The 18,158-nt window shown below is 43.0% G+C and overlaps 1 protein-coding gene across 3 annotated transcripts in view; it reads right to left on the bottom strand.

Annotated features, from left to right (window-relative positions):
• Positions 1–18,158, bottom strand: part of TNC (tenascin C) — a 98,869-nt gene that overhangs the window by 8,277 nt on the left and 72,434 nt on the right. For all 3 annotated transcript variants that reach the window (XM_011998477.1, XM_011998478.1, XM_011998479.1), the window contains 8 exons: positions 14,093–14,215; positions 12,963–13,106; positions 10,273–10,392; positions 7,796–7,939; positions 6,905–7,035; positions 3,223–3,355; positions 1,921–2,072; positions 1,026–1,122 (listed from right to left, as the gene is read on the bottom strand). In XM_011998477.1, the coding sequence (XP_011853867.1) occupies positions 1,026–1,122; positions 1,921–2,072; positions 3,223–3,355; positions 6,905–7,035; positions 7,796–7,939; positions 10,273–10,392; positions 12,963–13,106; positions 14,093–14,215 (1,044 nt within the window). The remainder of the gene's footprint in view (positions 1–1,025; positions 1,123–1,920; positions 2,073–3,222; positions 3,356–6,904; positions 7,036–7,795; positions 7,940–10,272; positions 10,393–12,962; positions 13,107–14,092; positions 14,216–18,158) is intronic.

Below are 18,158 nucleotides of genomic sequence, written 5' to 3'. Positions count from 1 at the left end.
GGGGGTTAAAGGTTATGGCTCTAAAAAATCCATCTTAGCACCTGGAGCACAACCTGGGGCACAGGAGGGAAACGGTCAATGATATCAGTGAGGAGGGTTCTATGACTGGTCCAGAGAATGACTTAAGGCTAACACGTAAGTTTTGGCTCTTCCTTAACCAGATTTTTATTTTTATGTGAAAGGAAAATAAAATCTTGGGACCCCAATTTAACTCTGGCAAAAGGAAAAAAATAAACTGAAAGCCGAGTCATGCAAGAAACTGCCTCTCCTTTTGTCCCTAAGCAGATGCTACAGATAAAAGGCCAGATATCTCTACAGGTCTTCACTGTATCTTATGTAAAGTGCCGATTTATTGAGTGTGAGATGAATACATAATTGACCATTCTCCTTTTTGTCATTCTGCTTTTTTAAATCATTCTGCTTTTTTTTTTTTTTTATCTTGCAACATGTGGTTTCAGTAATGTGACCATACCCTCCCTCTTTCTCCTCCAGCCCACTTTTCCCCTTTAAATACTAAAGGTCTCATTATCATCTTTCAAAGAAAAAAAAAAGGCATGGACCACAGGTTGTTCCTGTGGCTTTTCCCCTTTAAATACTAAAGTTCTCAATACTATCTCTGGAAAAAAAAAAAAAAAGCATGGACCACAGGTTGTTCCTGTGGCTTTTCCCCTTTAAATACTAACGTTCTCAATACTACCTCTGGGGAAAAAAAAAAAAAAAAGGCACGGACCACAGGTTGTTCCTGTGGCTTTGTGTTCTTCTTTTCTGGGCATGCCTTTAACGTTGGCTAAGTAAACCTCTAAACTGATTGAGATCTGTCTCAGATAATTTTTGGTTTACATTTTAATGATTCAGAGCATTTAAATAATAGTCGTTTTCATTAAGAATTCGATATTCTGTGTCTGCCACCAGAACTAGTGCTTCTTCCTCATCTCTTTCTCTCCCATAGGTCCCTGGGGGTTAGGAAAAATGACAAGGAGGGCAGAAATGGGCATTTTAGATACAAACATGCAGAGCTGCATTACCAAGCCAGAATTCTTCTCTGCGGTCCCCAAATCCAGCAGCATAGGCCTTCCAGTTTTGGTAGAAGTTCTCATGTCCGTTTTTGCGTCTCAGGAACACCTATAAACATATCAATGAATCTGGGTGTACTTAAGCTATTGCAGGAAAGAGGGCATCATTCTGAGAGGAAGGAATGTGGCACTGTGGAGAGAGCATCAGGCTCTGCTCAGTCCATCCCTAAATTGCCATGTGACTTTGGGTGGTCACCTCCCCCTCTCTAACCCTTGGTGTTCTCACCTGAAAAACAGGGATTAAAAATACCACCCAGTTTTGGGTGATAATGATGTGTCAAAGTAGGTTCATTGATTGTAAAAAATGTACCACTCTGGTGCAGGATATTGATAATGAGGAGGTTGCGTGGATGGGTGTGGGGTGTATATGAAAACTTTCTGTTCACTTAATTGTGCCATGAACCTAAAACTGTTCTAAAAAAATAAAGTTTATTAATTCAAAAATATACTACCCAGCTTCCATGGTAATGGGATTGGAATAATTCATCTAGAACTCTTAGCATAGTGCCTGGTAGATAATAAAAGCTTAGTCAGTGCTAATTAATGTAAGCAATGGGTTCAATGATCAACTGTCATTTATACATCACAGAGTTATTTGATGAGGATCTGATGAGATAAACTACAAGAAACTTATCTCCCGGTTTCAAAAAGTACCCAGCGTGTTTCCCATTCTTTTGTTTAAGAGAGAATTCCTGAGTGCCTCTGTGTGACAGGCACTATCTTGCAAGGCCTCACACATGTGGGTATCAGAGTGCACCAGGAGGAGATCACTCTCTTCTCCTCCCCCGCTTTGCCCTCTCCCTCCTCCCCTAGGCCTGAGGGCTCTGCAGTCCCTGGTGGTACTCACAATCCATCCACCCCCATCAGAGGTCATGTCACAGAAGACTTCCAGCGCCTGGGCCTTATCACCATTCAGATAAATGGTGTAGAGGCCAGAGGTCGTGTCTCCATTCAGCATTGCTTGGGAGCAGTCCTTGGGGAAGGGGTACAGGAGTCCAACTGTGGAATAAGGAGAAATGGTGATGCTGTCAGAGCAGGACGACTGAGCTGGAGCTTAATTCTCAGCTTAACTCTATGGACTAGAATGCCTGGGGAATTTCCAAGTGCAATTATGTGATGCAAACAATTAAAATCTCGTAGAAATGGACAATTTTGGAACTATGCCTAGTAGATGTCTTCGAGCTGATGCTCATAGCAGTTCTTTTTTCTGATCTGAGGACACTCATCTGAAGTTGTATCATGAGCTGTTTTCTTATTTATTTCACAACCCTAGTATAAGAGCATCTTTAGGATACAGTCATAGCATCTGGCATAAGATCTGGCAAAGAGGAAGCACCTTCTGCATTCTGCACACAAAGAGTGTGCAGAGTGACTGTTCCATGAATTGTAAAAGGCAGGGCTTCCAAAGACCAGCTCCTCTGATCCTTGGGAATGGATGCTACTCGGACTTACGAAAGGAACAACTTGCAGGTTTGCTATCTGCAGAAGATACTTTGTGGCAGGTGCAGGGGGAGGCTCCCTGGGCATGGAATATCTGAGCCCAACTCTGACTGTAAATCACAAGATAGTCTTGAACAGGTCATTTCGTCTCTGAAAGCCTCTGCTTCCCTACTAGGACTTTGAGCATAGGGCCCACTATACCAGCTTGGTGGGAAGACCATTTGTGATTTCGAATGTGGATGGGCTTTGTAAACACTGGCATGATGAAGGAGAAAGAAAGAGACTTTGAGCTCATGTTGGACTCTGACAATAAAAGGACCACACAATTATATGGGCCACATGCTGGGCTAGGAGTTCAAATGCAACACCTCACAAACCCTTGCAAGGTCCTGGTGACAGAGGGATTATTATTAATCGCCCTGTATAAATGAAGAAGGTAAAGATTATAGGATGGAAGTAGCGTTCTTAAAGCACACCTAGCAAGTGATAGAAATGGGGATTGAATCCAGATGGGCTCCCTCCTTTCCTTTCTCTGGGATGCTCATTACCCTCCCATAGTTGCTTTCATCAGGCTTCCAATTAGTAACAGTGAATCAATTCTTTTCAGAAGTTTGTTTGAAAATTTTAAGGTAGAAGTCAAAGGGGAGGTCGAGGGTTGATTCAGTCAAAGTTAGATCTCAAGGCTGGGTTGCACCCAGGGCCTCCTTACTTGTGGTGAAGATGGTCTGGATCATATTGCTCCTTAGGGGCCCATTGAGTGCCTGGATCTTGGCGGTGTAGTGGGAGGATGGGCTTAGGTCTACCAGGCTGTAGGAGGTGGTGTCTGGACCCACAATGACTTCCTAAGAGCAGAAGAAAGAATATAATAGCTTTTGGTCACAGAAATTATCAGGGTATAGATAACAAGTCATTCTGTTTATAAGTTCATTTACCCATCCATTCACTTATTTACTCGACAAGAATTCATTGAGTACCCACTCTGTGCCAGGCTCCATGTGCACTGCTGAGATATCAGAGATGGGGAGAGTGCAGCACAAGCAAAGGTCCTTGGGCCAGAAGGTGCAGAGCAAGTTAAAATAAATGAGGAGGGAGGGACTGCATCTGGTAAGCATGAGAGCACTGCCGTAGACTCCAGGGCTGAGGCTACCACCTGCCCAAGGCCCTGCCAAACTACGTTAGGAGAATGGGATTGTAATGGTTAATTTTATATGTTAAATTGGCTAGCCATGGGGCCCAGATATTTGGTCAAATATTATTCTATGTTTCTGTGAAGGTGTTTTTTTCTTTTTTTCGGATGAGATTAATATTTAAATCAGTAAACTTTGAATAAAGCAGATTTAAAACATAAAATGAAATAATATAAGGAGGCAATAAGTGACCTCAACCATACTTACTTCAGGTGTTAGAACAGTGGAAAATGTTACTAGATTATGAAGGGCCTTTAAATGACAAGCTTTGAAACTTAAAGTTTATCATTAAAGGGAGTGAGGATCCCCGTAAGGTATAAATGCTAAGCTTTGGAACTTGAAGTTTATTATTATAAGGAATGGGGAGTCTTGAAAGATGTTTGGACATGCCAATGACATAAACCAAGCTGTGCTTTAAGAAGCTTAATCTGGTGGCAAGATGAATCACACAGGGTAAAGGACTTTGAGGTCAGTTAGGTCAGTGGTCGCTAAATATAGTTCTTTATCACTCTGAGAAGCTTTAAAACAATATGATGCCTGGGCCTCATCTCAGACTGACTGAATCGTCAGAGCCAGAAGTTGGGCCTGACTATATTTAAGAAACTTCCCAAGTGATTCGAATGTGCAGTCAGTTTGGGGATCTCTTGTGTTAGGAGATGATTAGAATAGCCCCATAGACGTGGTATGATGAAAACTTAAGCTGACCCCACGTGTCTCTCTTCTAGAACAGGGATATCCATGAGAGACAGATGTTGACCAACTCTAACTACACTTATAGTCTGTGGCTGGTCTCTGGGCTGCCGTACAGAGGAGGTGATTGGTTTCAGTTTACAGGAGGTCCTCTTTCCACATCCTCTTGCTAGCTTCCAATTCTTTTCAGCAAATGACCTTAGTGTCTGGGATTGGAATTCAACCTACACTCCTAGTAAACCAAACACAACGCTATTCTCTACAATCTGCAAACAGTCAGCTGAGTTTGGGCAGTTATGAATCAGTGCGGGTGCCTAGAAAGTTTCTCCTGTATCCTGGGAACTGGTAAGGTACCTTATCCTGTTTTTTTCAATGGGAGAATTGAGCTTCAGAGAAGCTAAAACACTTGCTCTCATTCCATAAATTGTTGGAGGCAGAGGATGCTCTTCCATCCTGGTTTCCTAACACCCTGTCCAGGACTCTTTTCTCCTATACCAGGTTGATTTTTTTTTTTTCTAAGACATATAAAGCTGGTGAATGGACCTGCAGAAAAGTAAACTGGGATGAGTGCTTGTTTAATACCCAGAGGCCTTTGTGCAGCCCCCCAGTTCTACTCCCTGGGAGAAAGATCAACTGTCAGGGATAAAGCTGGACTCATTGCATTACTTAGGAATGCAATTACCTGTCAGCTCTCTAGGCTTCTGTGCAAAGCCATTTTCTAGGCAATTAGGGTACTCTAGATCAAAACGAGATTCATGATTCAGGTAAACACAGAATCCTAGAATGCCTGACCAGGAGAAGACCTCAAAGATGGGTAAGTTCAAGACATTCATTTTACAGATGGGAACACTGACACCCAGAGAAGATAAAGGACTTGCTTTAGCTCACACAGTGAGATAGTTCATTGTTATATCAACTCCAGAAAGGGGCATGATAGTAATTAGCAATGTGTCCAGTTCTTGTTAAATATGACAGATTGGATATAGCCACTCATCTCTACTTGCTTCTGAAACCCACTAAAAAGAGAGCAGAAGAATGTGAGGTATAAATCCACAGAGATGAGGGGAATGGGAAAGGAGACAGCACCAGGTGTCCCGTGTCAACAGAATCTTGGTAGATAGAAAATGAGTGGTAGAGAGACCGTGGAGGGGAATGAATGAAGAAGGCTGAGGTTAACTAAGGAGCATGGGCAGAGCTAGTCAGAGGCTGCTTGGTGCAAGTCACAGAGTCCAGCAAGTTTAGGAAAGGAATGTGTATAAAAGCAGAGATGTCTTTAAAGGCCAATGTGGAGTATGGTTGAACAAAAGTTTGGTTTGTTTGATTTTTTGTAACAAATAGACTCTGAGATCTCCCCATTCCCTCCAACAGTCTAAATGACTGCCCTTTCCCATTCAGATGGTAGGCTGAGGTTTACTCTCTGGAGAGGATGAGACAGAGAGGAAGCTCCAGATTCAAATCCACTAGGCTCAGCCTTCAAGGAGGCCAAGGTGCTACACTAGAAACATAGTGAGATGAAAGTTTGTACACAGTGAAAGCCCAGGCTTTATGACACTGTTATTTGGGGGTTCCCCAAGAAAACTGTTGGGTACTTGCCCAACCATTCTGCAGGGAGCCACAAAGTTTACAAGCCCTGCCTGTGCAGGTGGAACTCCAAGTTAGCTCTTTCATTCCTATTTCAAATACAAAAAGACAGACCATGATCAACAGACGCTGGGTGGATGTCTCCAACGTGAAAGACAGACACCCAAACCAAACCAAACCTAACAACAGCAGCAAAGCAAAGGAACTTGGAACAAACACTGTGCAGGATATAAAATAAAATACCAGCAAAATATTCTTAGAGATAAAGAGATGATGATATATGAAGCACAAACAAAATGCCAGAAAAACATCAATGTGTGGAGAATAAGCAAAAGATATTGGAAATATAAAGTAAGATAACCAAAATAAAAAATTCAATAACAAGTTTGGAAGGCAAAGTTTAGGAAATCTCCTTCACTTGTCTGAAGATCTAAAGTTATTTCAAATTAAAAGGTAAAAGAAAGAAAATTCTTGGATAGAGAATGTAAATAATATAAACACTGGATAAAAACAGTATTAATAGTTGATATAAAAAGAACATGGTGAAACATATTACAATACATAACATAAAGATACCATCTGCAAGATAATACATATGGAAAACATGCAGAAGAACCTTTTGGCCTTTGTTCAACAAAATATTAAAGGATCAAGATTCCAGCTCCTAAAATGTCCTCAAGTCTTGTAAGCAGTGGTTCTTGATCTTGGCTGGCTATCAGAACTGGAGTCTGGTTAAAATGAAAGAGACTGGAGAGTATGATTCAGAAGGTCTGGCATGCCGTCCAGTCTCTACTGATTTTTGTTTTTTTTTTTTTTTTTCCAGCTCCCCAGATGCACTGGGGTAGAAAAACAGCATCAGGTAATTCTTCTGTACTTTAAAGATCATGAAAATGCTTCAACTAGCATTGAGGAGTTGTTGTATACTTAAAATACCTTGACTGTGCCATCCACCGATTCATAGACCAGCAGGTAACCGGTGACTGATGCCCGGGGGGGTCGCCAGGTAAGGAGGGCAGTTTCTGACTGAACCTCAGTAGCAGTCAAGTCTCTTGGAGAATCGAGGTCTGGAGAAGATAGGACAATTAATATCGGATAAGGTCAGCAAATGTAAGGCAGAAATTCGGGCTAGGTATCAAGAAGACTGGGTTCAAGTCCTTTCCCTACTACTGAACTATGTGACCTTTGGCAAGAACCTCCTCTTTGTATAAATAAGGTGGTTGAGCCAGATGACCTCCAAAGATGTATTCTCTATGGTTTATCTCGTCCTAAGGGCTGGATGTTTCTAGCTGGCCTTGGTTGGATTTAGAGAGAAATATACAGCTGTGAACATCATTATCAAGCCCCTTGTTTCTAAATAAGAGGACAGATGAATGCTAATATCAATACCCCGACAGACAGGATGGTTCCTCTGTTTCCCTGTTTGCTATAGTTTGTAAAAAGCTCTCAATGTATAGAAACCTAACAAACATCTAGGAAAAACTGCCTAAAAAAAATCTGCCTCTCCAAAAATATTTTCCTGCCTGGAACATGGATCATTAAATACTAGGTTTAGGGCCAGTGGGAACTGTTTTTCCACTTACAAAGCCCTCCTCTTAAAATCTTTTCCTTGCCCGTGGGGAAACCAAGGTCATTTCAGTTCAAAAGGAAATGGTGTGTTTCTTCAGGCCTTGACTGAGTGGGCACTGGTGAATTTAAGTGATGCTGATGTAATCACATTGCAAGGCCCTGACTTAAGAAAGAACTGGCTAGCAGTTCCCGTTTAAGATGCAGGCTGTGGGTGGGCATCTCAGAAGGGAGAGCTTCCAGCTCTCAGTGTCTTTGTACCTGTTGTGAACTTGGCAGTGACGGTTGAGCTCTTCTGGGGCCCTTTCTCTGCAAAGATTCTCAGTGTGTATTCCGTGGCAGGCTCGAGGTCGGTCAGAGCATACTCCACTGTGTTCCCGGACACCGTGCGTGTAATTTCTGGCACTAAACATGAAATACACATACCAAGGCAGTCACCTCTCACTGTCTGAGCCATGAGTGGGCTTGGAAAACCACATACACACCTCCTTCGAACATCAAAACTTTCAGTGACCCTGCGGAAAAGCGGGTCTGATTTCTGAAATGACTCACACTCTCTTTCTCTCTCTTGAGCACTCACCTTATGTGTAAAGGATTTATCATATGGAGACTTAATTTTTCCAGGCTCCAAATCAGAAGGAAGGGGAACTGGGGGTCAGGAGATTTTTTTCCCACATGGTACTGGCTGGAATCACTTTGCCACTGAGACCAAGGTAGAGGACGGTCGGAGGGACATTCCCAAGCCTTGTGCTGCCCAAGCTTAATTTGTCCTGGTGCATGCTCTCCTCTCTTTGTCACTTTTTCACATGCCTTTTTATAATTTACTAAATGTTATCAAGTCATTAGACTGAGGGGCCACAAAAATTGGACAGCAGGCTGGGCACGATGGTTCATGCCTGTAATCCCAGCACTTTGGGAGGCCAAGGCAGGCGGATCACGAAGTCAGGAGATGGAGACCATCCTGGCTAACATGGTGAAACCCCGTCTCTACTAAAAATACAAAAAATTAGCCAGGCGTGTTGGCAGGCACCTGTAGTCCCAGCTACTCGGGAGGCTGAGGCAGGAGAATGGCATGAACCCAGGAGGTGGAGGTTGCAGTGAGCCGAGATCACATCACTGAGCTACAGCCTGGGTGACAGAGCGAGACTCCATCTCAAAAAAAAAAAAAAAAAAGAAAAAAAATTGGACAGCGGTAGCTGCAACAGAGCCTGCCCACTATGTCTCGGGCCTGCTGGGTCATGTCCAATGGTGGAAAGCAATACCGATCGCTGTGCCCAGGGGCATGTGTTTATTTCCTATTCACAGGTGACCAACTATCCTGGTTTGCCAGGGACTGAGGGGTTTCCTAGGTGTGGAACTTCCGGTGCTAAAACTGAGACAGTACCAGGCAAGTGGGGACAGGTTGGTCACCTTACCTCATGATTTGTGAACACCCCCCCCTCTTCTGAACCAAGCCCCTTGTTTGCCCTGAATCTGCAATCTCCATGGTTCCCATGAACCATACCTGATTCATTTTGGGTATAACACCATCTTTCCTGACTCAGAAGAGTTTGCTCACAGGGACTATTTAAGAATTAAAGAGTAAAAAGAATAAACCCAGCATCCTTCCTCCCTGTCAGTTACCCACCCCCACCCGTGCTCTGTCCTCAAAAAGACCTCTCTTAGTTGGTTACCAGAACTGAATTAAAATTTTCAGAGCTCCAGGCACAGATGCTGGTGGCTGCTCATATCGTCACTGAGAGCAAAACAATACCAAACCATAAAATATGAAACTTACCTATACCTGGAAATTAAAATTATACAATTCTTTCTAGAGTAGATCATTACAAAATGATGGACGGGTTCATTGAAAAGGACTCTCTCTTTCTCCTGTCTCTTACTTACATTTGATTTTACTTTCTGGCGGCTGTAGTTTGCTGGTGCTCAAAACAAGTGTTTAATCTGCCAACTGGGTAAATTAGCACTGGTGGTTGCCAAACAAGAAAACATTTCTGATTTTTTTTTTTTTTTTTTTTTTTGTGAGACAGAACCTCCCTCTGTCGCCCAGGCTGGAGTGCGGTGGTGCGATCTCAGCTCACTGCAGCCTCCGCCTCCCAGGTTCAAGCAGCTCTCTTGCCTCAGCCTGCCGAGTAGCTGGGACTACAGGCATGCACCACCACACCCAGCTAATTTTTTTATTTTTAGAAGAAACGGGGTTTCACCATAGTGGCCAGGTTGGTCTCAAACTCCTGGCCTCAAGTGATCCACCTGCCTCGGCCTCCCAAAGTGCTGAATTACAGATGTAAGCCACTGTACCTGGCCTAAAATTTCAGACTTTTTAATAGAATCTGCTAAAACTAGCTACTTTGGTGATCTCTGAAAAGTTGAGACTCCTCAGTATGGCCTGAAGTGGTCTGGTTAAGATTTTAGATTCTGGTTTTCTTCTTTGTAAAAGATGACAGCTGCTTCCTAAATGGGGTGTCTCACACTGGTGGGCAGAGAGACTAACAGGAGAGGAGGAATGGCCCAGGAAAACATGTACAGGCTGGACATGTATTTTTATTTTTATTTTAAATGGCCTACCAGACTCCCTTGAGGTTTCAATTGGGAGCCACAAGAACATTACTGGACTTTTCAACCTACTCATGCATTTTTATCATCCTGTACCAAGTGTGGCAGGGAGAAGAGTGAACGGGAAGAGTTTACAGCAGGAAAGACACTCCTCCTTAGAGTGAGGAGAGACTTGGACAAAACCTTACCTTTCTCCCCTGTGTAGGAGATGACATAACTGTCCACAGTGGCAATGGCCGGCTGCCACCTGGCCAAGGCTTCCGAGTCAGTGATATTGGCTGTCACCAGGCCAGATGGGCCATCCAGAGCTGCAAAGAAAGATGGTGGACAGGAAGGAAGTCATTGGTTGGGACATCAGACCCCAGCTGCTCAGCTGTCCACACTGCTTATGGAGTCCTGATGTTAGGACAGTGTCAGCTGCATGGAATGGTTCAGAGACCTGAGCCTGCAGCCAGGCTGACCTGGCTTTGAGTAATGACTCCCTCCCTTGCTGGCTCAGTTACTTTGGGCCTCTATGTCCTCATGTGTAAAATAGGGATAGTAATTCTGGCTGGCTTCATGCTCCGTGTTATTTTGATTTTTCCATTATATTATTGGTGGAAAGAAGCTATGTAAACTGAACAGGGCTGAACACATGACAAGAATTGTTATAGTTTATATTACTTTCCTCAGGGGAAGAACTTACACAAACAGAGGGGACTTGCATAGTTAAGACTGCCTGTGCCTTTTTCTTCCCTTCCCTTCCTTCCTTCTTTCCTTTTTTTTTTTTTTTTTTTTTTTTTTTTTTAAACACAGTCTCACTCTGTCTCCCAGGCTGGAGTGCAGTGGTGTAATCTCCGCTCACTGCAACCTCTGCCTCTCAGGTTCAAGCAGTTCTCCTGCATCAGCCTACCAAGTAGCTGAGATTACAGGTGTGCGCTACCAAGCTGAGCTAACTTTTGTATTTTCAGGAGAGATGGGTTTCACCATGTTGGCTAGGCTGGTCTCAAACACCTGACCTCAGGTGATCCACCTGCCTTGGACTCCCAAAGTGCTGAGATGGTGTGAGCCACCACGCCTGGCCCCGAGCCTTTTCTGAGCTTTGAGTGGTATTTCTCATTAGATGGCTTGCAGAGAACATAAAGCCAGGCTCTGGAGGCCAGTGGTCCCGGGTTCTACCACGGCTTCTCTGCCTGGTGCCTCTGTGCCTTGGGAAAATTCATTTCCCTTCTCCAACTTCACTTTCTTTAGTTGCCAAAGGGTGACTGTTTAGTTAATAAAGACTAGCTAAGCAATGTGTGGTGTGTAAAATGTACCAGGGAAAGCTCTCAATAATTGAGTTGTTATTAAGATCTCTATTAAAGGTATTTGAAGTCTTAAGTATGGTTTTCAAATGACTTGTGGTGAGAAAGGATGGATATTCAAAGGGTATTTATCCCTGGTCTCTTTTAACTGACCTCTCCTACTACCCAACATCACTTTCTCAGAAGCCAACCTGAATCTGACCATTTCCTCTTGCTTTTGCACTTACTACTGAATTATGCCCATGCCAGCAGCCCTGGCGGGGGTGGAGGGAAGCTATCCTCAGCTCATTTCACAGAGAGGCACCTGAGCCTCGAGGGATGAAATGACTGGCCAGAGCCAGGATGTGGCAGGGCAATTGGGGAGCCCACATTGTCCACTCTGAGTTCCTTCCTGCTTCACTGTGCATGGATAGAATCTCCTTTAACTGGTGATGACAATGGGGCATTGGGAGGAACTACGTCCAGCTTTTGCCATCTGTTGCCGTGGAGAATCCATTGATGAAAGATTTCTTTGGGGAAATAAGGGCCTGTGAGGCAGGGTGGACAGGACTCTGGGTTCAGATGGGATGTTTTAATTGTGTGTTGTCAACTCTTTTAGGCTATGAGGATATTTTTAAAATTTCCTATGAGGCCCATTCTTTGTATCCCTTAATGAGTTGGACTGGATAATTGCTCATATATCAAAGGATAAATTGTTTAGAGACATGGCTGTCTGAAGAGAAATTTTCCACTTCATTCTCCTTCAATGCAATTCATTATTTTCCCCTCTTTACAGTGTACTGTACAAATCAGGTTATCCTAGGAAAGGAACTCTTTATTCTAGAAGGATAGAGAGTTTAGAGTCAGACCGACCTATGTTCAAATTTGGTTCCAGCCTTTACTAATTATGTAGGCTTGGCCAAGGTATTTCATTTCCCCAAGTCTCAGTTGTCTCCTCTGTAAAATGGGGATGATAATAGCTGTGGGGATTAAATGTGAAGGGTTTAGTAACAGTGCCTGGAATGCAGGAGCCACCAAATAGACAGGAGCTACTTTGTGGCTGTCACCATCACATGCTCATGTGAAGCACCTGCTTTGAAGGACCCTCACAAGGGTTCCAGGTAATAGGCGGAGAGGGGAAGGAGGTGGTGGGCTAATGTGAACAATTGCATTTACAGATGCTTTACAAATACAGCTTCATGTGATCCTTACCATACCCTGTGAGGGAAGCAGAATTGTGTCTGTTTTATAGAGGAGGAAAGTGGACCCTAGTAAAATGGACTGATAGCTCATGTAGTTGGTAGAATTTGGATATTAATTCAGGTAAGTATGACGCCCAAACTTGGACTTTTTCTTTCACAATAGTCCAGGAAATGGAGGCCCAACAAGGTTAAGGTTACCCAGCTCACCAGAGGCTGGGATGGGCCAGAAGAGAGGAATCTGGCATTCCAAATCCAGTTCACTTTCCACTAGGATCTCATAAACAAACCCCCCCTTTTTTTCCAGCTGCTGAGTCATGAGCTACAAGGTTGAAGGTGAGAAATGACGTAGGATGCACAAGTGACCTCTGAAAAACACTAACACACACACACATACACACAACCCCACCAACTCACCTGTGGTGAACGACCCTGAGACAGGTTCACTTTCCTCAAAGCCCTTCATGGCAATGATGTTGACAAGGTACTCCACCCCAGGTACGAGTTTCACCAGCCTGGTCTGAGTCTTGGTTCCATCCACAGTTACCATGGAGGGTGTACCTGGAACACAGTAAAAGCAAGATGAGGAATAATGAACCTCATGCTTTTTCAATTGGTGCAGATGCCAAAAACAAAGCCAGGAGGTGGGAAAAAAAATATGAAGTCACAACGTACTAAAAATGGCAAGTTTCCATTCAGTAGAGAGCTGGCACGTTGTGCAAATTTTATTTTATTATTTTTCCCCACAAAGAATATGGGAAGCTTACTATGTAACATTTATCAGATCTATTTCACCCATTATCTTGGCTTAGGATTATACAGACTCCCTTACTGGAGGAAATTCTACTTCAGAAAAGAAAGTTGATCATAGTCAAGTTTGTGCTGCAGTTTTTATTAATAAACACAGAAATTGTATTTCTTAGAGTTTGGGGGCTAGTGAAGAGCTTGCACATCAGCTGGTCAGACTTCCCATAGAGATGAAACAGCATTCCTGTGAAGAAGTTATCAACCATCCTCTCTTTACACACTTCCAGCAACAGGTAACTTACTACCTGCCAGAGTGTCTTTAGGCAGATTTGACTGGGCCTCCTCCCTGTGGTCTCTATTATAGCCCATGTGCTTTGAATTAGAATTCACAAATTTTCTAAGGCACAACTTTGAGACAGACAGATTTGGTACCTAAAGGAAAAATTCACATACATCCAAGACTAGCTTTTCAGATGAGTGTGCTCAGGGAGAGAAATGTCAATATATTTAGAGTCTTTTGTCATTGTGTGCAAACAATACTAGAGATGTATTTCTCATGGAATTTTATAATTTCAAGACTAAAAAAGGTCTTGTTCAAATGACCCTTCACAAGATAGTTTCTTCTAAGAATCTCATAGCACTTTATAAATGAGATCTCTTCTCTCCAGATGGTCTCACAAATAAAGAATTCATTTTCTTCGATCATGATATTGGGGTGATGAAAATTATCAGGGTCTCTTTCATGGATCCATCCAAACCCACAACACTCCTCCTCTCTCTCCACTTTCTGAGTCTCCTACCTCCTGTAATGGGCACATAGGTAATCCGGAAGCTCTCCACCTGGGCAGTGGGTGCCCTCCAGCTGACAGTAGCCGAATTTTCAGTGATGTCCGAGAAAATGACTTCCTTTGGAGAGCCCATGGCTGTGAAGAAGAAAACAAAAGAGAAACCCAGAAACAGTTAACTATCTTGTTCATCAATGGTTCTTCTTGAATTCCTTATTTAGGAAAACTCAGTGCTTAGAATTCATGTCTGAGCCAAGCCCTTAGGATGGAGAATGTGGTTATCTGTGGTTAAGTTGTGACTTGCTAGGACCAATTGTTGTTTCATTTCAGTTATAGGACCCAGGGTTGTAGAAGAGTAATTTGGTTTAATTCAAGGAGAGTGATAGCACCATAGCTGACTTCCAAGGAATTGAGGGAGAATGGTTTCCCAGATTGGAATATGTCCCCCTTTCAGTTTTGATTTTTAACATTTTCTTAAATCTTTGCTTTCTAGTTCCTTTTATTAAATAATACTAAGACTTGACAACTGTACAGTTCTTTGCAATTTATAAGGCTTAATCCTCACATAGAAACCCCCGAGAAGATGTGATTGTAGCCATTTTACAGAGGACCAAACCAAAGTTTCCGTGAACATTCTTGTGATGCGATCTTTCTGGGTCCCAGGAGTAGGCAGCAGAGCCAAGCACAGCCTGGAATCCTGGAAATAATGTTCACACAGACACTGACCCGGACAAACCCATTCCTAGAACTGGAAGGAGGTCCAAAGCCAGGAGTACAACCTCAGGCCCATCACCAAAGCAAACACCCAGTGGACACTGGGTCTACCTGTGAGGAGAGCCATGCCCAGGGGAAGCTTCTGCCTCCCCAAATACCTCCCCTCAAAACCCAGTTCCCTTTGGCTTTTCTCTGTGTATTTTTTGGCTTCGATTTTTGCCCTCTTCAGCTGACCATGCCTACCCAGAGAATTCAGGAAACAATTTTCAGGCTCTGGGGAGCTCACTTCCTCATCTTTTCCCCTCTCCAACCCACAGGGATTATTACATGCTGAAACCCACAGAAATTCAGAAAGGGTTTTTTTTTTTCTTCCCCTTTCTGTATTTTTCTCTCATCCAAGACATCTCCTCCTACAGCTTTCTTCTGTGGCCTGGTAGCCACCCCCAGACTCTGTGGCTGCCTGGGTTTTTGCCCTGTCCATGGAAAGTTTCAGAAACCACATGGGTCTCTGGAGCCTGAAAGGTCTTAATTGTCCAAATACCACTGAGAGGCTGCGTGACCCGGGGCAGGTTCCTTCACTTCTGTGAACCTCAGTTGCTCCGTCTGTCCAGAGGGAAAAGTGGTAACCACCCACAGGGATGTTTTGAGGATTAGCAGAGATAACAAATGTGAAATGCCCAGCACAGCATCTGGCATGCAGTGAGAATTCAGTAAATATGATTGCCCTCTCTTTATATTCTTTCCCATGTCCCTCTTTCCTCCATGGGCCATAATAGACTTTAAGGTGTCCCCTACGAAAGATCGAGATGAGGCTACTGGGAAAAAACAAAAAACCAGTGAGGTGTATAAACTCAGGCACTGAGGACCTCCCTCTGCCAACCTGGCATACTCACACTTTTGCTCCGACTGAAAATCTCCTTGGTGTAGGTACATTTTAGTAAGTGTATCTTATGGCCAAACACATTAATAGCTAACATGGTTACCGCGGGTAAAGAAATTCTGCTAAATACTTGATATTCATGATCTTATTTAAATCTCGTGGCTGACCTTTGAGTTAAATTCTATTTTCCAGATGAGGGAATTGAGGTAGAGCCATGATTAAATTCCAAGGACACTGCCCCACGGTTGTTGGCTTAACCAACAGGTAGCACTGTCTTTCACTGCCCTTTCTACTGCCCTGGGCACCCAGGGCTGGCAGCTTCTGCTGTGGAGAGGTACCTTGTGAGTGACAGGAAGAGCTACAGCAGGGCCTTCTCAGGAGGAACAGGGATAGGACATTACAGAGAAGAGTTTACAATGGTATGAGGGAGGAAGAAAGGAGAGGAGAAAGGATAAAAAAAAAAAAAAAACACAAAAGGGGAAATTTATAAACTTGATGAGGTGAAGATAGAAATTAGGCATCTTCTGTGCTCAAGAGCCCCCTTTCCTGTCTTCTGGTCCTGGAGCACAGGCATGTAGAGACACACACACACACACAATTGCACACACACGTGGGCGCCTGTCTTTGGCTGTAAACTACAAGGCTCTAGAGAAGAAAATGAAAGAGAGGGCTTTCCAAAAGAGCAGAGTCTGCCTTGCCTTTTTTGTTGTTGTTCTTAAAAAAAATTTTAATTCATGATTATTCATTCTCTTTTTTGCTTTAGAACTGCAGGGCTTCTAGAAAAAAAAGATCAGCAAAACAAATCAATGATCAGAAGTAAACTTTGAAGAGTACTGTTTACAAACCAAGATCAAAATCAAGGCTCTGTCTCTGATCTGGAGTCGTTTTATGGGCAGCCACAGGGAGGAGGATACTGAGACCTGCACCCCAGGATAGAGTGTCCCTGTTAATAAGAAACAGGATTTTTCCCTCTTACTAGGTTGCTGCCTGGATTCTAGCATTTTCTCCAAGTCTATAAATACTGATTATTATTTTTACATGGGTGGTTTGTTGCCACTTGTTAGGTCTTGAAAACCTGACAATATAGAATATCTATCTTTAGACAAAAAGGAGAGGTTTTGGCAAATGTCATGCCTATACCTGGCAGAGATGGCAAGCAGCTATAGGCATTGGTTTTCTCTCATCTAGACTGCTCATTTTTAATAGTATTAGAATAAACTGGTCATTGGGTTTTACTCCAAAACTAGCTCTATGACCATAGAAAAATAATCTCATCATTCTGGTCCTCAGAGTCTTCATGCACAAACAGAAGAGGTTGAGCTACATCACCTCTCAGGTCCGTTTTATCTCTCCTGGTGATTTTGTGGTTCTGTCCCCTGGTTCCCTTTGAAGCAGCTGTCTCCAGCAAATGCTATGTCTCTGCATCTCCCTCAATTTCATGAAAGAATTTACTCTACTTGTTGGAGGTCTTTCCTTTTCTCTTTAAAAAGTCATGTTCATCTTAGTATTATTATTATAAAGAGTCATATTATTACTACTGTTATTATTACTATTAGTTGAGACAGGGTCTTGCTCTGTCATCCAGGTGGGAGTGCAGTGGCATGAACACGGCTCACTACAGCCTTGATCTCCTGGGCTCAAGAGATCTTCCTGCCTCAGTCTCCAAAGTAGCTGGTATGAGGCACCGCATCTGGCTAATTTTTTAATTGTTTTTTTTTTTTTTGTACGGGCAGGATCTTACTATGTTGCTTAGGCTGGTCTCAAATTCCTGGACTCAAGTGATCCTCCTCCTGTCTCAGCCTCCTAAAATACTGGGATTACAAGTGTGAGCCATCACACTGGGCCTAAGAGTCATATTATTAACCATCTTTTTTTTTTTTTTTTTTTTTTTCTGGAAAAAAGTGATTAAACTCCAAGGACACTCTAGGTGCCTTTCAGAGTTGTTATGAGTATCAGAGTTAGAGAGCTTCATAAACAGTAGCATGTTAATCTTGCCAGCTCTCTCCTTTATCCTTGCTGATCACCGTACTGATTATTCACATGTAGCATTTTATAAATGTTAATCTTTTTAGGTAGAGGTGCTGCTTCTCCATTATCTCCCTGCTTGGTGTAGCTCAAATGTTTGGCCAAAGAACAAGGAGGTGTATCTCTGGATAAAATATGATGAGATAATAGATAGAAGGAAGAATCTTTGGAACATAAAAAACAGACGATAATTGTAACGATGATGATGCATTAATGATAATGTGAATAGCTCTCATTTGCTGAGCCCTTGCCATGTGCCAGGCCCTCCACTATGGGCTTTACATAAATTATCTCATTTAATCCTCACAACCCTATTAAGTAAATGGTATCATACTTTTTTTTGCATAAGGACTTAGCCAAATTGTCCAAGGTAACACAGTCTATAATTGAAAGAGCCAGGATCAGAGTACCAGCCTGCCTGCATCCAAAGCTCCTGTGATTACTGAGCCCTGTGAGAAGAAG

This window comes from Mandrillus leucophaeus, unplaced genomic scaffold (assembly GCF_000951045.1).
Source record: "Mandrillus leucophaeus isolate KB7577 unplaced genomic scaffold, Mleu.le_1.0 Scaffold572, whole genome shotgun sequence".
In the NCBI taxonomy this organism is placed as follows: domain Eukaryota; kingdom Metazoa; phylum Chordata; class Mammalia; order Primates; family Cercopithecidae; genus Mandrillus; species Mandrillus leucophaeus.
Note: the sequence above shows the minus strand (reverse complement) of the source record. Positions and strands in the feature narration are given on the sequence as shown.